We start from the raw sequence: 22,551 nt of genomic DNA, 5'->3' as shown, positions 1-22,551 counted from the left end.
CTTGGCACACGGTTGACATTCAATAAAGGTAATTACTGCTGCTATGGAGAATCAGATTCAACCTCCTGGTCATGTACATGAGAAAATAAGGCCACATGGGGCGCCTGGGTGTCTCAGTGGGTTAAGCGTCCGACTTTGACTCAGGTTATGATCTCATGGTTCCTGGGTTCGAGCCCTGTGTCAGGCTCTGTGCTGACAGCTTGGAGGCTGGAGCCTGCTTTGGATTCTGTGTGTGTCTGTCTCTCTGCTGCTGCTCCCCTACTCACGCTCTGTGTCTCTCTCTCTCAAAAATAAATAAACATTAAAAAATTTTTTTTAATGAAAGAAAATAAGGTCACAGAAGCCAGTGACTTGGCCCAGAAAAGAGGGGACAGAAGCAGGTCCAGAGGTTCTGTTGACAAGAAACAAATTATCTTTGCAGAAAACATCTCTCTCCTTTGGTCCCTTGCTGGGAAGGACCCAGTGGGCTGGCAGAAAGCACCAGAGCCTTCTGAGTGACCCTCACCTTTTTCCAGCCTTGGACCCTGTTTAGGGTCTGCTGTGAAAGGTGAGTGCAAGAGACTTGCCTAATGGCAGGGAGGGATCCAGCAAAGGGAAAAGGGTGGACACTTTTATTTAACTCCAAGCTTGAAAAAATGGTTAACAGCTTGACAAATGTGGGTTCAAATCAGGGCTCTGGCAGTTTCCAGCTGTGTGGCTTAAGCTAGTTATTTAATGTCTCTGAGCTTTAGTAACAGCCTACATATATTAAGAGTTTCCCATATGGCAACACTCTTATTTATTTTTTAAGTAATTTCTATGCCCAACGTGGGACTTGAACTCATGACCCTGAGATCAAGAATCACATGCTCTCCATCCGGACTGAGGCAGCCAGGGTTTTAATCACCACACACAGACCATCTCACTCATTTCTCACAACCACCTTCCAAGACGGGTGCTGTTATTATCACCATTTCACAGATGGGAAGCCTGAGCCACAGAGGCGTTAAGTGACTCACCCCTGCTCGTATGGCCAGATTTAAACCTAGATGGTCTGCTCTGAAGCCTGTGCCTTCACCCACCACACCATCTGCTCTTAGTTTTCTCACCTGTTCACTGGGAAAAATGATCACACCCTTCGTCGGATCCCCAGAATCCAATGATATAATGCCCACCATCACTCAGAACAGAAAGACACTTTTATTAATAAACACCAGCTATTTCACGTGTATAAATGCCTGGGGAGAGAACTTGCAAGAAATCTCCCCACCCTGCCCATGAATATTATCCTCTGGTTTGGGGAGAGTTTTACTTTTTTTCCCCCCGTGTTTAAATTTTCTATAACCAGCACTTAGACAATAAACAAAAACAAACAAAACCACGCGTGCGCGCGCGCACCAAAGAAAGCACAGACTTCAGGTTTAGAGAGTTTTGTTTGGTCCTAGTTTTGCATTTCCCGTTAGGTCAAACCGTATTAAAATTGCCAACATCTGACCATTTTTGACCTATAAAAATGGCACTTTATGTGCTTCAACCTCATAGCTGTGTGGCCTTAGAGGTTGTGTACCTTCCTTGTCACCTAATTCAGGGCAATTATGCCCACCTGAGGGAGCAGGAGAGCTGAAGGAAGTGAGGTTTTGTTCAAGTGCTTGGCATGAGTGCCAGGGAGAAGGCGATTCACCAGCACCGCCATCATCACCTTCACCGTCACAGTTACAAGAACCCACCTGCTCTCCACAGGCCTCCAGCCCTGGCTCTGATGACAGCGAGGAGGCACTCGTTTCCAGAACTCTCCAAAGTCTCAGAAAGCCCCTTCAAGTTACATTTAAATCCATTTTCATTGAGAAATGCACACGCCTAGGGGTGTACACATCCCACGCTTGGGTGGGTCTTGACGTTCCCCCAAATAATCTGATCAGACTAGGATGTTGGGGACCCCTGAGGACCCCAAAGAGCCCAGGAACTTGGGGAGTATGCAAGAAATGGCATTGATTCAACTTCTTGCCCCTTCTCTGACATGGGAGGAGAGGAAGGTACAGGCAATATTTCAGTCTCCTGCTGACACTCAGAAATGGTGGTGACAGGGCACATTTTGTATAGGGAGTTCTTCCTGGGATTGCTCACATTCCTTCGGGAGCCAAGCACGAAACCATATGTATGAAAGGTGTGATGCAAATTTTGGAGCAGTAAGGCCTGTGACCAACTAGATATTGCACACCCCACTTACAGTCCTCAAATTCAATCCTTTCTTAAATACTGTGGTTAAACCAAAACTATATGCCATTTACAGCAACACCATATGCATACGGTCCAGACTTACTGAAGATTCCATGAGTAGGGAGACCCTTTCATTTCCCTCCCATTGTACAGAAGCGGCCCAGAGACAGCCTGTGACTTCCTCAAAGCCACACAGCCTGCTTGCTGCAGAGCCAAGCTCTGAACACTAGATGCAGTGCTCTTCCACCGGGCTAGGCTGGCTTTTGCTCTTCTTTGCCTCCACCTCACTAAGGGACCTCAGGCAAGGGCCTTGTCCTCTTTGGGCCTCCGTTTCTCTCTCTGTAAACACATAGGGGTTGGACTTGGTACTCTCTAAGGCCCTTACAGCTCTGGCATGTTCTGAGGAGAGGAGCAATGGGTCAGGAGAGGAGGGTAACCAGGATAGGGCAGAGGCGGGGCCCCAAAGATGAGAAAGTCAGAGGATCTGGGGCGGGGGGGGGGCTTTATCAGGCGCAGCTGCTGTCCTTGTCACCGCTGCCAGGTGCCGGAGCTCAGGGCCTTCCTCCCCAAGGCCCCACACTGTCCCTGAGGGAGGAGCCGTACTCCACCCAGTGGGATAAAGTTAGGGTGGCAGTTTCTGGGAGCTATTGACAGAACCCATTCACCCCGAATGAATCAGTCAATGATTAGAATTCGGGCTTCCCTGCTCCCTGCACCCTCCTGCTTTCTCCCGGTCTCCTAGAGCTCTAGGTCCCCCTCTGACTCTTCCAAGGTCTCATTACCCGGACGCCCACTTCAGGGCCAGGTCGCAGCTCAGGGCATCCCCAGCGGTGCCAGCCTCCACCTCTCAGAGCCTGCGCTGCACCCCACCCCAGCTGATAGACTAATGGTCTCTAAGGTGTTCAGGGGTGATAAGGAATGGATGTGCGACAGGGGCTCCCCCCATGACTGGGCCCCAGAGGGGAATTTTACAGTCTAAGACAGGCGTTCTGAGAAGTTTATCAAAGCCCCAGTGACTTGCAGAAAGAGTCTCACCTGAGAGTCCAGTGTTGAGATGAGGTGCTCATTACCAGCATTGTAACAACGGCCGCATGTGTGGTCCCTCCCCTCCAACCTTCCAGCTTTAACCCACAACAACTTCATGCAGTACGTCCTATTTATCAGCCACAGTTTACAGGTGGGGAAAGGGAGGCATAGAGAGGTGCTGTAACTAGCCCAGGTCACACAGCCAGCAAATGGTGAGCGATCTGAATTCTGACCATCTGGGTTTAAACACCATACATCATGCCTCTCCAGATAGCACACATAGTATAATGGTGAAGAGTGTGGACTGAACCAGGTTGTCAGGGTCCATCCAGAGCCTGGCTCTACCTCTGTGTTCCAGCTGCCTAATCTGTGAAATGGGTACGAAACAATGGTGCCTGCTCAGAGGGTTGCCGTGAACATTCCCACTGGTTCATGCCAATCGCTTATCCTGTGCCTGCCACTCATCAGTGTGACTTTGGGCAAGACTCTTCCCCCTCCTCTGGCCTGACTGCCCCTGGCATTCTAGTTCTGTGTTCCCACCCATCTTTGCTCTTTCCTCTGGCCTGAAGACACTTCAGCACCAACAGCTCTGAAGCCAGACCCGGCTTCTGTCCCTTAGGCTCGAGGCTCAACTTCCGCACCGTTCTCCCCACTGATGACTGGGAAGACCTCGGCAGCCCCAGACTGGGACCACCCTTAGTCCCCCCGGCTGACTTCTGCTCCCCAATAACCTCTGCTCCCACCCTACCTTCACCCCTACAGCATTCTGGGAATAGAAAAATATTTCCCAATCAAAAGGGGCAGCCAAGGCTAAGATGTGGGACACTCTAGAATTTGGGGGTACTGTATTTACATGTCAATGGGAAAGCCCCTTTTGTCTTTTAGTAGCTCTCCTCTCTTTGGGGAGTCGGGGGGAGAGCTGAGAGTATCCACAGCGTGGGGACCAGGATGCTCCCTCAGTCTGGCAGTCCTAGAGGAGGCTCTGTGTGTGGATTATTACAGTAATGGCTCCAATGAGTCGTGCCTTCCAGTATAGAAACCACCCCCCTCCCCCCGCGCCGGGTTGGGCCTTATGATTTGCTTTGGCCAATGAGACATGAGTAAACACGATACAAGCAGAGGTTTGAAACGCACCCACTCATAGGGGCCTCCCCTCTTTCACTGTGGTGACTAATCTGCTACCATGTGAAGAAGTCTGGGCTAGTGTGATGGAGCCACAGGCACTACCTGCCAGCCACACCACCCGCCAAAGTGTGAATGAGGCTGTCCCACCCCAGGCAAACCTCCAGACTACACGTGCATGAGAGACCCTAGGAAACCAACAGGAGAGCCACCCAGGGGAGCCCAATGCAAATTGCTGAACCACTTAATCACAATCATGAATGAATCAAATGGCTGCCATTTTAAGCCACTACATTTAGGGGCGGTCTGTTATGCGGCATTAGATAGCCGATACATTCTGCTTCCCCTAAGCATCTCATAGGCACCTCAAGCCCAAGCCCAGAATGAAGGTATCATTGTTCATTTAATGAACCTGCTCTTCCCTCCTGCTTCTCATCACAGGAATTGGCACCTCCATGCACCAAGCCACAAGTCTGAAGCCATCCTTAACCCTTCACTTTCACCGGGCACAGCTCATTTGATCTCCTGGCTATCTCTTGAATGTTGTGACTCCTTGCTTCTCTCTCACTGTCCCTGCCCATTTGGTCTCAGCACCGGCTGTGTGGACAGTGGTCATCAGTGTAGGGAACACACACCTCAGAAGATGCTCCAGAGAATCTACAGGGGCTCCCAGAGGAAGATATTCGCACTTTCGGTTCTGTTCGTTTTTATAAAAGTATAAGAAATTGGGGCGCCTGGGTGGCTCAGCTGGTTAAGCGTCTGACTTCAGCCTAGGTCATGATCTCTCAGTTCAGGAGTTGGAGCCGCATTGGGCTCTGTGCTGACAGCTCAGAGCCTGGAGCCTGTTTGGGATTCTGTATCTCCCTCTCTCTCTGCCCCTCCCCCACTCATGCTTGGTCTCTCTCTCTCTCTCTCTCTCTCTCTCACTCTCTCTCTCTCTAAAAAATCAGTAAACATTAAAAAATTTATTTTAAAAACATAAGAAATTAAAATCTATTAATAATAAAAGCAAATACTCTTAATCAGTCTTTATATGTGTTAGTTCTTACAATTCTTTCAACATGTAGTGAAAAAGTACCATCGTCATGTGACAACAGTTGAAACGGAAGCTGAGAGAAGGTGAGTAATTTGCCCAAGGTCTCGCAGCTAAGAAGAGGCAGAGGCAGGGTTTGAGTCAGTGTGGCTCCAACATGTGTCAAACTTTCACGTGCATCAGAGTCATGTAGAGGGCTTGGTAAAAAACAGGCTGCTGGGCCCCACCCTGAGCATTTCTGATGGGTAGGTATGGACCGGGCCTGGGAATCTGCATTTCTAACAAATCCCTACGGTGTCGGTGGCTGAGGTGGCTGTTCTGGGGACCACACTTTGAAAATCACTGATCTGGGCGCTTTTTCCTCCAAAGGCCCTTGGTGAAGCTGGCAGCTCTGAAATATTTAAGATCTGCGTTTTGCCAGGAGTCTCTTCTGCCTGCTCAGGACTTCAGACAGCTTCTAGTCTCCCAGCTTTGGAAGGGGTCCTGAGGGGAGTACTGGGCCGCGGGGAACGGGGGACATCTGTATCTCTCTAGTCATCATGTTACAACGAATGGCAGGGTTTCGTTTTGCATTTTGTTTTAAATTTGAATATTGATTATGGACAAGTTTAAGCATATACAAAAGCAGAGAGTCGCTTGATGAATGCCACGTACCCAGTCCCAGCTTTGATGACTGTCACACGGGGCCAATCTTATTTTATTATCCTTTTCCACTGTTTCCCGTGTGTGTGTGTGTGTGTGTGTGGCATAAAGCAAGTTCCAGACATTGCCTCATTTCAGTATATCTCTCTATATATCTGCCTTTAAAAAAAACCCAGCATGCTACTCTCTGACTTAACAATACTAACAATTCCTGTGTATTATACAGGCGTCATGCTGATTGTCTCAAAAACGTGTCTTTTTGGAATTGGCTGGTTTGAATAACATTGTTGTTCCCACAGACTGGATTAGGTTAAGTGAATTGACAGCTTAGGTTACCTAGTTCTAGCTCAACTAACCTTCACGGAATGTACGCCTGCCTAAAACCACAGAATGAAGCCAATACCATGATGGTAGGCAAGCTCATGAAAACAAAAAGGCAAAGCGATACTTCTTGTGCAAACTCTTTATTGATCACATTCAGAGTTAAAAAAAAAAAAAAAAGTCAGTCTAATTAGATCTGACAGGAAGCCAACTGAGAGAATTTGAAATCATCAAGAAAACTCTAGGAATGGATTCACATTCATTCTCCTTGATGGGAACAACGGACCTTGCCTCGAGATTGACTGGTCCCATCACAATCAATAATTTGAAAATATCATGTGTTTCACTTGGCCTCTTTCAAATTTTCTAATTGGTGTGTATGTATTATTATAACGTATATAAGATATTAATGTAGCAGTGCTTTGACTGTAACATGTAAATGTGGCACATGCTTGAAATATGGTGCATGATCAGAAGCATTTTAAGCCCTCTGCTCCGTATTACACACTAGTCTCCACACTGGTCTCTCACCTCAAGTCCTGGCCCCTTCCGCTGCCCCCACACTAGCCCTGGAATAGCTTTCGCCATAACCCGAACCCAAACTCGTCACGCTCCTGGCTTCCTATTAGGTCAGCAGCATGAAGGTCAAACTCCAGACAACCCAGTCGGCCCACCATGTCCCACCTCCATCTTGGTGCTCCAAGGTTGCAATGTTAAGCCCTAACCTGGTCCACTCCAATGAGTGCACATGCAATGGCTCTTGCTGTCCCTCTCACCACGGATGATGATCCATTGTCGCATGGGTGACTCCCCCTGAGCCTCCAAGACCTGGCTGGGCAGCCACTTCCTTCCAGAAGCCTTCCCTGACACTATCAACTCCCCTGCCCGGGTTATGGGCTCTCCTCTGTGCTTGCACGCAAAACACGTGTCTGGCGACCCTTCATGCTAGTAGCACAGCACAAATGTGAAGAACACGGACCCCGGAGCCACAGAGTCGAAACACTGGCTCCTATACCCACTGGTTATACGACAAGTGACTCGACCTCATTGTAAAACGGAGCAGTGAAGCCTAATGGTTAAACACATGGAAACAAAAACCGGGCTGTAAAAACTTAAATTTACAGTGCTATTGCTAGGGAGGGACCTTGGGCAAATTATTCAACATCTCTGGGCCTGATTTCCTTATATGAAAAACAGAGATCTTAATCCCACCTACCTCATGGGCTCCCTAGGCAGCCCCTGAAGTGGCACGGAGGCCTCCCTCCCCAAGGCATCCCTTTGTCCCATTCCTGCTGCTGAAGCCCCAGGGATGCCATCCATGATCACAGATAAGGTATCAGCCCACTGAGATGGCTTGAAACTCATCTCAAATTTTTTTTAAAAGAAGCAAAAGTCAGGGGGCACCTGGGTGGCTCAGTCAGTTAAGCGTCCGACTTCGGCTCAGGTCATGATCTCATGGTTTTTGAGTTTAAGCCCCGCATTGGGCTCACTGCTTTCAGCACGGAGCCTGCTTCGAATCTTCTGCCTGCTGTCTCTCTGCCCCTCCCCCCACTCATGCTCGCGCTCTCTCTCTCTCTCTCTCTCTCTCAAATAAATAAACACTTGAAAATACTAATAATTTAAAAACTTAAAAAAGCAAAATCCACACCACTGTGGATACCTGTCTTGTTTATAGTTATTCTCATCACAGTCTGTGAATGTTTTTAGCTGCATATAAAATGACAACCATCCTGCACTCCTCTTCAGCCATACCTTATGGCTCTGACTTTGCAGACAGAAGATAGACTTCCCCGCCAATAAGTGAGAAGGAGACGGTGGAGGGAGAGGAGAGGCAACAGACGAAAGCTACGGAAAGGAGGGTGGTGCAGAAATGAACAAGAGAGACCAAAACAAAAGGAAACAAAAACTAAAAGTTAAACAATGTGAAATTCCTTGCTGTTAAGGAGAAAGGGGAGGAGGGGACAGAGACTTATGAAGACCATTTGGCAAAGGGAATTCTGGAAAACAGACTAGGAGGCCCCTCACTGCCCTGACAAATCAAGGAAGGCTTCATGGAAGAGGTGATGTCCACACTGATCCTAAAAGAGAGCCTACAATGTTGGCTGGGTCTTTGTGCAACCTATGGAAGAAGACTTTGTGGAAAGGAAACCCTCCTGGAGGGTCACAGACCTCCTCTCCCCTTGTCCCTGCTATTTGCCTCTGTGACCACCTCCCCTCTGCACACTCACCTCGATAGGTGTCCATGACCTTCGTTGGATCCTGTGAGGAAGTGTCATAGGAGGTGAAAAAGAAGAAGATGACAATGAGAGCCGCCTCCAGCAGTAGGGTCCACACGGGCAGGAAGCCCTTCAGAGAAGGTGGGTACTTAGAGCCCATCTTGGGTCCGGCTCCGTGTGGCACTTCCACCAGCTCCAGGCATCACCCATCTGCCCTCACCCCCACTCAAGGGAGTCAGAGGGGAGACACCCACAAACAGCCTTATCTCGGGCTGCAAGTCTGGCTCTGCTGGCCTGTCTATGCAGTTAACACAGGAGCAGAACAACTATGACAGGGAGGGGGAAGAAATGCACTTCCTCCAACATGAACTCAGTCATGCATTCAATTATTATTTATTTATTCATTCCACAAGTAGTTGCTACGTTCCTACTCTAGGGCAGGTCCTGTGCTCGGTTTAGAAAAGGGCATTCATGGGGCACCTGGGTGGCTCAGTCGGTTAAGCACCCGACTTCGGCTCAGGTCATGATCTCAAGGTTCATGGGCTCGAGCCCTGCGTCGGGCCCGGTGCTGACCACTCAGATCCTGGAGCCTGCTTCAGATTCTGTGTCTCCCTCTCTCTCTGCCCCTCCTCTGCTTGTGCTCTGTCTCTCAAAAATAAATAAATGGTAAAACAAAAAATAAATAAATAAAAAAAAGGAAAAGGGCATTCATTCACTTAGCACCCAAAGATAAGAACCCTCCTTTGCTCATTACTTCAGTTTACCATCACTATATCTTCTCCAGACAGGTAGAGAATAGATCAACACCCCTATTTTACAAACGAGGAAACCAAGTCTCAGAGTGGGATTTGGATTCGCAAAATTTCTCTTTAATACCTTACCACACGGCAGAGAGGACACCCAGTCAGCGCTTCATAAGGATGTATTGAATGACAATGAATGAATGAATGAATGGAAGCAAAGGACACTGCTAAACCTTGAGGAGGCTACAGACAGGGCCCAAGGGGAATTCACTCCTCAGAATTAGGCAGTTGAAATTATTTATATTTGAATCTGTATTTATTTATCTAGTAATGTTTATTTATTTTTGAAGCAGAGAGAGACAGGGTGTGAGCAGGGGAGGGGCAGAGAGAGGGGGTGACACAGAATCCGAAGCAGTCTCCAGGCGCCGAGCTGTCAGCACAGAGCCTGACGTGGGGCTCGAACTCACGAGCCATGAGATCATGATCTGAGCTGAAGTCGGATGCCCAACCAACTGAGCCACCCAGACGCCCCTTGAATCTGCATTTACAAAAAGATTTACAAATCTACTTGTTTGTAAATCTTGTGCAAGGGTAGATGGGGAAATAGAAAGGGGGCTTGGGTCCAGCTCCAGTAAAAACCAGGCAGGGTCCTGCCCCAGCCCTAGGCTTGCAATCGATTGTCTCCAGCCCTACTCACCTTCTCCCAGAGCCACCCAGGACTCTGCCTGGAGCATGAGTAGTTGTAGCGCATTGGAGGCAGGCCACCAACCTCAGTACCCCTGTACCACAGCCATTGATGGTCCCTTGAAGTGGGATTTAGAGTGCCTGGGATTCAGCTCTGACCCTGCAGCTAACTTCCGTAGCTCACATCGTGTGCATACAGAAGGTCTGATCTATAACAAGCATGAAGAAAGAGAGGGAGGGAGGAAGGAAGGGAGATATTGAAGTTTTCTTACCTTCTACACTGGCCCCAGCCACTGGCCACTGAGTATTGACTGAATTTGTGAGGCCTCAGATAATATAACTATACTAGTAGCTAAAGGGAGGCAGATTTTGGCCCCACATGAGTGGATCCTTTATTGAGCATCATAGCTGTCCAGTGAAACAGGCTGCTCATGAGGTAGTGAGCACCCTGTCACTAGACAAATGTAAACAGAAGCTGATGGTTATTTGGCAGAAATGATTAACACACGATTTGCAGGGGATTTTAATCACCCAGTAGAATCTTGTCATTTTGTTTTTAGGGGAAGAAACTCACACCCCAGAATGTCATACCCAAGGTCATACAGTCAATTGAAATCAGTGAATTCTTGCTCACTGCAGCTTTCTCTGTAGAAGAAAAAAAACCAAAATAACCTAAACGTCCAATAGTGGGGGACTGGGGAGCAAACTACAGGACACACACCTTGCCGCGAATACCATGGTTCTGAACATACGTGGAAAAATCGAGAGGAAATGCTTTTAAGGTTTACCAAAAGTGACACAGAGGATACACTATTTGGTAGAGAAGCAAGTAATAATACAGTATGTGTGGTATTTCCCACTTTTGTTTTAAAAGACCCAATATATTAATGAATGCCTGGGGGGAGAATGTCTGCAAACCAGTGACACCCGTTTCTTTTGCTTTAGATGTTTTCCGAGGCTAACACTAAGTACTTACCACTGTTAGGCTCTGTTCTAGGCCCTTTGCATGTCTGAACTCAGTTAATGTCCCTGTGAAGTGGGTACTATTAGCCTTCTACTACAAATGAGGCACCTGAGGTGCAGAAAGGTTACGAGACTTGTCCAAGGTGACGGGACTCCTAAGTAGTAGAACTGGGACTTAACCCAGACGCAAAGCCTGGATTGTGCAACTGGGTGTGTAACCACTTCACTGCAGCCCAGCTGACTTCTAAGGCCTCTTCCAATTCTAGAGGTCCAGGAAAGGAGGCTTCCCAGCCCTCTGCTACCTCAACAGGAGCAACAGAGAGAAGGTGCCCTGACCCCTTTATCGGAGACAGAAGTCTCCCTTCCCTCACAGCCTCGCTTCCCTCACAGCCTCCCTTCCCTCTGGTTCCGATTTCTGGCCTTTCTGGCTATCAACACTTCCTTAAGGAGGGACTCTGCGGTGTGTGGGAGAAATAATTGTGACCTTGGCTGGCCTGGGTTCTGTACCAGCAGCTTGTAAACCAGGCAGGTGGACCCACCTGGCAGGAGCACCAAATGTCAGCAAGATGAACACTCGATTTTTGGTCACTGCCAGCCCCGTGCCTGGAGCCCCCCGATGGCTGTTTACTAGCTGGCAAACTCGGCGTGGGCAGAAGCTGGTTCCGTGGCACCTGAAACCCCTGTGTGTCCTTCTCCTGCCCCAGCGAGGGACTGATTGCTCGACAGGAGGACCAAGCTCCTTGCCAAACAGCTTTTCTTTTTTTTTTTTTTAAATGTTTTATTTATTTCTAGGAGAGAGAGAGACAGCGTGAGCAGGGGAGGGTCAGAGAGAGAGGGAGTCACAGACTGAAACAGGCTCCAGGCTCTGAGCTGGCAGTCAGCACAGAGCCCGACGCGGGGCTCGAACCCACGAACCGCGAGATCATGACCTAAGCAAAAGTCGGACGCTTAACCGACTAAGCCACCCAGGCGCCCCGAAACAGCCTTTCTTCAATGAAGGGAGGCGCCCCCCACATTTGACCTCTCCTAGCGCCATTTTCTTTCTGCCCCTCTAACTCTTGCAAAAGGCCCCTGTTTTCAGACTACTATTCCGGATATTCTGTCTCCAAATCATCAAGGCAGCTCAACTGGTACAAGAAAGCACAGAGGATCTAGGGCAGCGATGTCATAAAACAAGTACAGTGGGCGGCTCAGTCGGTTAAGTGTCCGACTCTTGATTTTGGCTCAGGTCATGAGCTCACGATCCTGGGTGTGGAGCCTGCTTAAGATGCTCTCTCCCTCCCCCTCTGCCCCTCCACTTGCTTACGCATTCTCAAAAATAAATAAATAAAACAAAATTTTAAAAAACCCGAATATAGTTAAATGTTAATTGTTGAATCTAGGTGGGCTGTACATGGCTTTTTGTTGTATAATTCTTTCAAACCTTTTAGGCGTACGTTAGAAATTTTTCATAAGAAACTGCTGGGGAAAAGCACTGTGAGCACCTGCAGCTCATTCTGCCTGAAACCTTCCTTCCGCCAGATAACTGCTCCCCCTCTCAGCGGCTCAGATTCAAGCAAGGTGAGAACAGGGAATTTTGACTATTGTATCTCAGCACCTGGTGTTCAATCCATAGTAGGTGATCGATAAATACTTGTTGAATAAATAACAGCTGTCATTCCCAGAATGTCAAGCATTCTGCACACACCATCTCATTTTTTTTCCCCCTCAAGCCTGTGAGTCCAGGCACAGTCCTTTATGGATGAAGGAACTGCGGCTCAGAAAGGGGACATGAGTGCTCAGAGTCACACAGCTAATAAATGGTAGGGTTGGGACTCAACCCACAGCCATCTGACGCCACGGCTTATGTGGGTGACTACCTTGCAATTCTGCTTGCCACTTAGTAAACTGCTCAGTCTCAATTTCCTTATGAGTCAAATGAGATGAGCTGCTCTGCTTTCCTCACAGGGTTATTACAAATGTGAAACTATGTAAGCACGAGTGGCAATTGGGCTACAGAAACGAAGGTGGGCAAGGGATGCTATGCTATCTGATCCAAGCCACCAGCCTTCCTCTAGGTGCAATGAATGAGGTCAGAGAGACTGTAGAGTTCCCATGTAATCACGCATTTTCTGAAAAACAGGACTCCGTGAAAATACTCAGCACGCCGCCCTCATTTGAGTCAAGCATTGTAGAGCTCAGTCACGAGCAGTGACCAAGGAAGTAGGTAGGTCCTCCGTTCCCTCTCGGGAAGTTTGTCCATGCCAAGGGTGTGATCTTGCTGGGCATGCCTGTTTTAAAGTCTGCCCAAGTCCATCATTCATTCATTCCACAAACATGAGCTCTGGAGTAGGGCAAGTTGGGTTCAAATCCTGACTCTGCAGCTAATTAGCTGTGTGAACTTTGGTATGACGGTCAATCTCTTCTGGGTCTGTTTCCTCATCCGTAAAGCAGGGAAAATCTGTCAATCTCATAGGGTGGTTGTGAAGATTGAGTGAGGAAGGTCATGTCAGTGTCAGAAGCATAGAAAATGCTCCATAAATGTTAGTCATTATTATTATTGCACAAGGTGGGCAGATTTACTGTACAAAACTTTGAAAACGCAGACGTGCATAAAGTTTACATAAAGCACCTGTGATTTCAATATCTCCTAAAACCAGCTCTCCTTCTTTTTGTGTGTTTGTCTGATTATTTTTCTATTCATGTGAATTTATGCCTTGTTTTTATGCCTACATAAATGGGATCATATAGCACATACTGTTTGCTAACTTGCTCTTTTCATGAATAGTATATCCTAAGTAATTTCCAAGCCAGGAAAATCTTTCTTTAATATATCATGGTGGCTAAGAACTCAGGCTCTGATACCAGAATTTCTGAGTTTGAATCCAGGCTCTATCACTTACTGTGTGACCTTAGGCAAAGAACTGAAATGCTCTGTGCCAGTTTTCTCATTTGTAATATGGCTCCAGTAATAATCTCTACCTCATAGGGTTGCTGGGAGGATTAGATTGGAATGCATATGGTACTCAGAGGAGCGACTAGATGGTTAGTGCTGTGTGTCACCATTCTCCATGCCACACTGACTTCCATAGTAAGGATGTGTGATCATTTGTCTGGCCAGCCCCCTTTGTAGGATTATGTGGGTTATCTCTAAACACTACAATGAATATCCTCCATTAACAAGGTTCTCTGGAGAACACAGATACATGGATAAGAGGTGACCATCCCGGGATGCCTGGGTGGCTCAGTCGGTTGAACTACTGACTTTGGCTCAGGTCTTGATCTCAAGGTTTGTGGGTTCGAGCCCCGCATCAGACTCTCTGCTGACAGCTCGGAGCCTGGAGGCTGCAGCCTGCTTCAGATTCTCCCCCTCTCGCATTCTGTCTGTCTGTCTGTCTCTCTATCAAAAATAAACTTCAGGGGCACCTGGGTAGCTTAGTCGGTTAAGCATCTGACTTTGGCTCAGGTCATGATCTCATGGTTCATGGGTTCGAGCCCCGCGTCGGGCTCTGTGCTGACAGCTCAGAGTCTGGAGCCTGTCTCAGATTCTGTATCTCCCTCTCTCTCTGACCCTCCCCTGCTCACACTGTCTGTCTCTCTCTCAGAAATAAAACATTTTAAAAATTTTAAAAAACAAAAACAAAAATAAACTTAAAAAAAAAAAAAGAAGAAGTGGCCATCCCAACTTCTGAACTTTTCTGTGACTCCTGTAGGACAGGAAACAAGTTAAAGGCAGCTGGGCCAGGAGGGCCTGCTGGGCTTGAGAAGCTCAACTCTGTTGAAAGAGGTGGGAATGTAATTTTCTTATTTGCAAAACAGGGTGTGATGGTTACTCTCCAGGCCATTCTGAGCTCAGGTGAAGCTCAAGTGCAAACCCCTGGCCCATCAAAAGTCCCAGGAGAAGAGGAGGGACAGCCCTGACTTCTTGTTTGGGCCTTGGTCTTTTTTTTTTTTTTTTTTTTTGTTTTTTGGTTTTTGGGTTTTTTTATTTATTTTTAGGAGAGAGAGAGAGACAGCATGAGCAGGGGAGGGTCAGAGAGAGAGGGAGACACAGACTCTGAAACAGGCTCCAGGCCCTGAGCTGGCAGTCAGCACAGAGCCTGATGCGGGGCTCGAACCCATGAACCGCGAGATCATGACCTAAGCGAAAGTCGGACGCTTAACCGACTAAGCCACCCAGGCGCCCCTGTCTTTTGAATGATACCAAATATGGAGCACCTGGGCGGCTCTGTCAGTTAAGCATCTGACCCTTAGTTTCAGCTCAGGTCATGATCTCACGGTTCGTGAGTTCAAGCCCCATATCTGGCTCTGTGCTGACAGTGGGGAACCTGCTTGGTTTTCTCTCTCTCTCAATAAACAAACAAACAAACTTTTAGTGAGAGCAAATGATTTCTCTTCCCTGTCTTACTTATCTGTAAAATGGCCACTGCTGATGTCCCCTGGTTCCTGACTCGGGGTAGGGTTATGGAGAGGTGGGGGCTCTGTGGTAGGCAGGCGGCCTGCCTCATCTCTGCGCAGATCTGTGCCCTTAGGATCCCAAAGAGCCATTTGATGGCTCAGAGGGGAAAGGCTGGCACTTGACTAAAGCCCAGAGGGGCTTGGGCTAGGGTGGGCCAGAAAAAGGGACGGTCTGGCTGGGGCAGGAGGAGCAAGAGAGCAGGGAATGGAGAAGGGCAGTCTTACTATGGCCTGTCCTTGGGCTCTTGGCAAGGGGACCATTCCTGTCATCCCTCTGCAACCCTAATCATCAATAACCATCTACAAGCATCAGAACACGTGCCTCTAGCATCAAAGCTTGATCGCATTCAGCTGTTCCTTGAGCTAAACTGCTCTACCACGCCAACTGCATAACTCTAGTTTCTCCGAGCCTCAGTTTTCTCATCTGTAAAATGGAGCTAACATGACGTGCTTTTACACAGAGGGCTTGAAGGGTCTCCAGAGGGGATCCTACCTGGCACAGGGGGTGCAGGTAACTCAACACCAGGGGTTTGAGACTGGAACCCAGATCTCCAGATTTTGCTTCTTCTCAGACCATTGCCCTAGCATCTTCTCTGTTCTTTCTCATTCTCCTACGTAGCCCTATGCCCAATAGTAACTCCCAGGCACTCCACATGTTTACCATGGCACGGAATCCCTTGTCGGGATGGTAGGCTAGGCAGTGAGTTCCAGAACAATGGCACACATCCCTGAGTGCCTCTGTCATCTCTTCCCTGGATTACTCACCTATTTGTTCCATGGTGTGCCTTGGCATCGTCCTGGAGAACAGGGACATAAAGAGGAATGGAAAAGCCCACCGATATGGCCCTGTTATAACCTCCCCGAGATGGCTGTTTGTCTCTGGCCCAGATAATCCGGAACCTTGCACTCCTGGATCCTGGAACCAGCATCTTACCATGTAACTGTCCTTCCCAATGCAATCAAGCCTCCAGCGTATTGATTTAGGCCTGCTTGGATCCTCTTCCATGAAGCAATTCACCTTGGCAGCTGAAGCCTTTTTCTGCCACTCCAAACAGAGCATTCCATTCAGACCCTTTCACAATGATGCGCAGCCGTGGTGAAAGTTTGAGCTCGCAGAAGGGTGTTATCCTTGGCCACCCAGTGCCACTTTATCAACATGCTGGAGAGAGGTAAGGGATGAAAAACAAGTATACTATTAACAGTAATTGCTCGCTGTTACCTACTGCATGCCTGGCCCTGAAAGTTCATTATCCTGTAAGCCTTAAAACATACCCGAGTGGAAGCAGAGGCTCTAAGATCCTGTAACTTGCCCAAGCTAGTAAGTGGCCAAGTTGGAATTTCAATCCCATTCTGAAAAAGCAGGTACTCCTGCCATTTTTCTAAACTGCATCTCTGCAGAGTATGGATCCAACCCCCCAAGAAGCTTTCGTCCTTGGCGTATGAACAAGCCTCACCCAAGAACCCACAGAATTAGGAGCAGCATTGCCAGAGGTGCTCTGTGAGGGAGCAAAGGCAGGAAGGAGGGAAGATACAGTTGCAGGGGGTTTAAGGACAGTGAGTAGGTAAGGCTTGCTGGCCTGGGTAGGCTTGGAAGAGGAAACTGGGTCCCTAGAGTGACAGCCCTGTATGCTATAATAAAGACAGTTTTCTCTTTCAGGCATCAGAGGATCTTTAAAGATCTGTGAGCAGGATAAAGTAGCACAGAGCAGATAAGCATGATGAATTGGATATAAATTAAAGTTCCTCCTTGGGGTGAGTGTTGATTAAAGGGATGATTATATGGGGCAGGAAGAGGTCCACCCAACTCAGGACAACACCAGAGGCCATCTACTTCCTGGAAATTTAAAAAATGTGCCGGAAGACCATTTCATAGTCCCACTGTCGGTGGGTGGTTAAGTTGGTATAGCCACTTGAGAGTAGATTCGGTAATCATCAGAAATACTTAGGAAGGATGCGTAATAACATGGGAAAACGGAATACAAAACTGAATATCTAGTATGATCACCACTCTGTGCAATACTAGTAACAGTAACAGTAATAATAACATCAACCGTGGGGGAAAATGGGGAAAAAATTTAGAATGCTAACAGTGGTCGTGTTAAGGTGATGGGATCCATGCGTGTTTCTTCTCCTTCAGCTACTTTTAAACAGCTTCCCAGTTTTCGTTAATGACCTTCTTTTTCAAAAGCATCTTTTCTGTTATTTCTTATAGTGATTTTGCCATACCTACGTTTCAAGGGAGCAATGAGTAAATGAACAAATAGATGCAAAGCACTAGGCACAAATGTTGTGCCTGGCACAAAATCGGTGTCCTAGGAGGACTGGGTGAGAGGGGTCGCTGGCCGGGCGCCCCAACCTCTGACAAGCCCGGCCCCCGCCAAGCAGTCTCTCGCCTGGCCCTCAGTCCCCGCGGCCCCGGCTCCTCGTCTGGGGTAGACACGTCCCCGAGGCTCCCCGCGTCCAGCAGGCGCGGTGCCCACGGGGCCAGCCGCACAGCCAACCCTGCGGACGTGGAGAGGGGGCCGTACCGCCCCACACACCCCCCAGCAGCCGAGCGAGACGTCGCGCGCACCCACGGCCCCGCCCCCTGTGACGCGTGTCCAGGGGGCGGGACCGCGGCGGCCCCGCCCCGCGCCTCCTCCGATTGGCCGCCGCGCTGTCACCACGTCGCGGGGAGCTGGCAGGGTGTGTGTGTGTGTCTGTGTGTGTGGGGTTTGCTTTGTCATTCGTACCCCCGTCGCGCGCTGACGCGGCCGGCCTGGCCGAAAGCTCCAGGATCCGCAGAAAGGGCCCCTGGCGCTGACCCCTGCGGCTCCCCGAGGGGGAGGATGCTGCGAGCCCCTTACATAATGACGCGACTGACTGGAGCACATGTCAGCGCAGAAACAGCACATGCCGCAAACCCAGGCCTCCCGATTTCATATACGGTGCTAGTGATAGCCTGCAATGAATATAGCACGGTATGCTCTAGCATGGATTATAATAAAATGAAACGCAATCCAACAGTCATGAAGCGTACCTTCGCAATAAGGCATAATATAAGATGTTATATTTATAGGGCCTATTTATAAGCCTCTATTTAAATCTTTTCTGATAGGCCCAGGCAGGGACCCAGACACTATAATGATTGGCGCATTCTTCTGTCCTTCAAAGAGGCGGGTTCTAAAGTCCGTTTTGCCTCAGCGGGCCCTTGGATTGGCCGGCCGCGGCGTGGCGGCGTCTTCGATTGGTCCTGAGGGCCGTCCGTCGGAGCCGAGGAGGCGGGGCAGACGGCTGGCTGGTGCTGGGGCGGGCGGGCCCCGGAATTGTCATTTCTTTGTTTCCGAAGGCGGAGGAGGCTCTGAGCCCCCCCTCCCCGTCCCACCCCCTCCCCCCCCGGGTGCTGGCTCCATGTCTGTGTGACCGGCCCCAGGGGTAGAGTCCAGGCCCGACGCGGGGCGGGCCGGCGGCGGCGGCGGCGGCGGCTGAGGTGAGAGACGGCGGCGGAGGCGGCGCGGGCACCCGGCCCCCCAGCGGGAGGATGAAGCGGCGGAACGCCGACTGCAGTAAGCTCCGCCGCCCCCTAAAGCGGAATCGGATCACCGAGGGCATCTACGGCAGGTGAGCGGCGGCGCCCCCGCCTCCGCCCGCGCGGGCCCCTAGGCCCCCAGCCGGCTCCGGAGGCGCCCGGCCCCGTTATGTAACCCCGACTAGGCCGCACGCCCGCGCGGGGGGCTGTCCTGAGGAGCGCGGCCCGGGGGGCTCCGGCCGGCCCGCAGGGGTGCGCCCCGGGGGCGCGGGGCGTGGCGAGGGCCGCCGGCCGGGCGGGGAGGGAGCGGCGGGCGCTGGTCGAGGAAGCCGCCGCGCCGCCGTTGGGAGCGCCCCGGCCTCGCAGGGGGGAGGGGCGTGGAGCCCCCTCCTGTCCCGCGCCCCCAGACCGCGCCGAGGGGCGCCGAGGGCCGCTCCCGGGGCCGCCGGGCCTCCGCTGGTCTCCCAGTTCCGCTCCGGCCTGGGAGTCGCCGGCCTGAGCTGGGAGACGCGTGGACCGTATGCACTAGGGGGAAAGGCTGACAAAGTTGGGAGCAGACGGTGGCCCCACGGCCCCCGGCCGACTGGGCAGGTGGCCACGTTGCCCCTTCTTTCGCCCTCTACTTCTCTTATGGGATCTCAGACTTGGCACCGAGGGCTGAAGCCGATACCCTCTAATCATGCCTTGTGGCCCCGCTCCAGACTCACAAGGAGCCGATGATCATTTTCTTCAGCAAACATTATTTCGACCTTTCCAAGCAGATAGCTTTCTTCGAACCTTTCAAAGGAGATTTTCTCCAAACGCAACAGTTTTATTTTTCTAACGAAAAAAAAAAAAAAAGCAATGTCTCTTTAAATGGAAATTGAATTCATTGCTCTGAGGGGGAGAGGGACAACAGGTTCGTGGGTCAACTTAGTGACAATCACAGCTTCCTAGGCAGAACTTGTGTACGACTGTTATTTTCTGGTTCTTCTTAGAGTGTTCATTCTAAACGGTACTTGCCTTGATAAAGCAATAATTTCAGTGGAGAAATAATTAGTTTACAAAAGAGAATTCTCAGCATGTGCATATTGGCTTAATTGAGTCTTTGTGGCATTTGACAATTTAGCTCTTCTTGCTGTGGGATTTAGAGGTAGCTGATGACACCCAGGTTGTCACCAAGCTAATGGCCAAGGGTTAGCATAACTGTACACCTTGCACATGCTGTTGTTTACGTATGTGAAGGGTTGCTTTTCACAAGCAGCTGCGTGATGTAAACATGAGGGTTTTTCTTTATTTCAAGTTTAAAGTCATTAAGAAGTTAAAAGTATAAAGTTCTTATGTGTGTCTGTTCTTACATATAGATATATCCTTATGTAGTGAGCCATCGATCATAGGAATCATTCATTCATTCAGTAAATACACATACTGTGTGGCGGGCCCTATTCTAGCTATGGGAGTACAGGAGTCCGTAAAACCAGCCAAAATTCATGCTGAATCCATCAGACCTGACCATTTAAACTGAAACTGAAAAAGTAAAAACCATTTTCCTACAAAGTTAATGGGTGGGGGAAATGTCTCTTCAAGTTACACACGCTATGATTCTTGAATAAAGGAAGGATTTTTTTCCCTGCCCACTGAAAAGGATTTAACAACATAATAGCAATACAAGAATAGAAAAAGCGTATTAAAACAGAATTGTAGACCAAGGACAGATGTGGCTTTGAATGGCTACTCTTTACAGTAATGCATGATGATGTACCTTTAGTTATGGAAAGAAGATTGGGGATCCCATGTTGTTTACATGTCTTCTGTTGTATTTCAGCATCTCTTTATATTTGAACAAATGATGCCCAGTTTAGCCCCCACCCGGTAGTTACCACTCAGTCAACGTGAACAATGTGAAGTGAATTCATTCTTAATGAAGATCTGTTATTTTAGTGATGATCTCTTGGAATTTGAATGTTCTTACGCTAAGGTTGATAGTAAATACCTTGTGTGTTATTCAGAGTTTCGCCAGAAAAATGTAAAACCCCAGTAGCTCTCAAAGCTGTTTACCCTTCTCTGTTTGGCATTTTTAAAAGTTAAATGTTAATAAAAGATCTACATATATATCTACCCATCTTTCCTTTTGGAGCATCATATGTCAAATGAATGTTTTGATTCACTTACCTATTTCTCAGTTTATAATATGATCTATTGGCCTGAAGAACAAGATCATAGCTTTAGTTTTTTTCCAATTGTGTTTTTTTAATACATTTTTAGAAGTCTCTTTTATTTCTAAAGCAAACAGAATGAGTGGGCTTGTTATGAATTATGGTGTTTGAGGATTTGTGAATATTACATTTCTGTGATCATCCAATTTAATTCTGTGCTGAACTGTGTTTCATACCATCTAATTTACCCATTTTGTTTCTCAACATCTGGCCAATTTTGATCTCCTTAAACAGAGAAATTTGGTTTTTTTTCTGAATCTCTGTGGACAGTTTTGATAACCACTATCTACTGTTTCACAGCATAACCTTTCGCGAACATTTTCGTGTTCTCAGTCCGCACAGTGTTTTGAGCCTGGGCATAGCAAGGAGGCAGCTGTGATGAAGAGAGCCCTGATTTGCAGGCATCAGGAGACCTGGGGTTGGACTCCCCATCCCAGCTCTCCTACTTTGAGTCCCAGTTTGCATATCTGTCAGATGAGTCTTGAGGACCAAAGGAGATCACATTCAGTTTGTGAGACTCTATAAATCAAGTGTGCAATACACATATTATTTACCATGTTGTTGTCATCACAGTTTAACATGTTTGGTTTATTCTGTAAGGAGGCAAGAGAGACTATAAGATTTGGTACAGCTATAAACAACAGTTGAGTAGTCAGAACAGAGGGTCAGTTGCTGCTTGGTCTTGCTGAAAAAAATCATGTTGCTGAGATGCTTTTAATCATGGGCTCCAATCCAGCAAGTGTGACTGAGGTGATTGGCAAATGATAGGATAATTGTCTGTATAATGGCTGTGGTAGAACTGTTTCAGGGGCCAGGTAGAAGGAACATGGACTGTAGACTTATCAATGTTATGTGGAAGGAAAATGAATTTTAGACCTATCAGCATCATTTCCATTTATATATGTGCCCATTGTTTGAAAATTGAAGGGTATAGAAACATGGTTTTCCGGTCATATTAATAATCAAGAATAGAGAAAAGAAACAGGAGCGGGGATGGATTTCTTTTGTGTTATTAAGGACTAAAATCCAATGTCTCTTATAAGCAATCCAGGCCAGCACAGAGCCAGAGTAGGAGTTCAGCGCTCAATAAATTTTGAGTGTGTGCGTTAATACATAAATGAATATAAACGAATTTATCCTACTTGGTTAAAAACCCGCACCGTTCAGGGAATTGTGGCAGATGTTAGATAAGACATGGTTTCTTGTCTCCCAGGAGTTTACACTAGACCGTCAGAATGCCCTCTTAAATTTGCACGGTGGTTTTGGGGTTCCAGAGAACTTTGTGTTAAAATACTTTCGTTGAATCACGTTTTAGCTTTGCTATTTTAGTTGTTCCCCGGATGCACTAGCAGCTTCATTTTGCCCAGTGCTATTTTATGATGAAGTAGATAGTTGCCACTAAGTGAGGGAGTATTTTCTAACTCAAATGAGATACATGTGAAAGTACTACGGAAATTGTAAAGAA

At 48.3% G+C, this 22,551-nt stretch overlaps 2 protein-coding genes across 2 annotated transcripts in view; one reads left to right on the top strand and one right to left on the bottom strand.

Annotated features, from left to right (window-relative positions):
* The window catches only part of RHCE (Rh blood group CcEe antigens), a 37,087-nt gene extending 28,338 nt beyond the window's left edge, over positions 1-8,749 (bottom strand). Inside the window, exon 1 of the mRNA XM_039232761.1 lies at positions 8,569-8,749. Within this exon, the coding sequence (XP_039088692.1) occupies positions 8,569-8,716 (148 nt within the window). The 5' untranslated portion in view covers positions 8,717-8,749. The remainder of the gene's footprint in view (positions 1-8,568) is intronic.
* Positions 8,750-18,513: 9,764 nt separating this feature from the next.
* Positions 18,514-22,551, top strand: part of MACO1 (macoilin 1) — a 63,134-nt gene continuing 59,096 nt past the window's right edge. Inside the window, exon 1 of the mRNA XM_039231922.1 lies at positions 18,514-18,983. Coding sequence (XP_039087853.1) covers positions 18,904-18,983 — 80 coding nt within the window. The 5' untranslated portion in view covers positions 18,514-18,903. The remainder of the gene's footprint in view (positions 18,984-22,551) is intronic.

The sequence above is a fragment of the Hyaena hyaena genome, unplaced genomic scaffold (assembly GCF_003009895.1).
Source record: "Hyaena hyaena isolate Hyena2069 unplaced genomic scaffold, ASM300989v1 scaffold_3, whole genome shotgun sequence".
NCBI lineage: Eukaryota > Metazoa > Chordata > Mammalia > Carnivora > Hyaenidae > Hyaena > Hyaena hyaena.
This window is presented reverse-complemented; position numbering and strand designations above follow the sequence as displayed.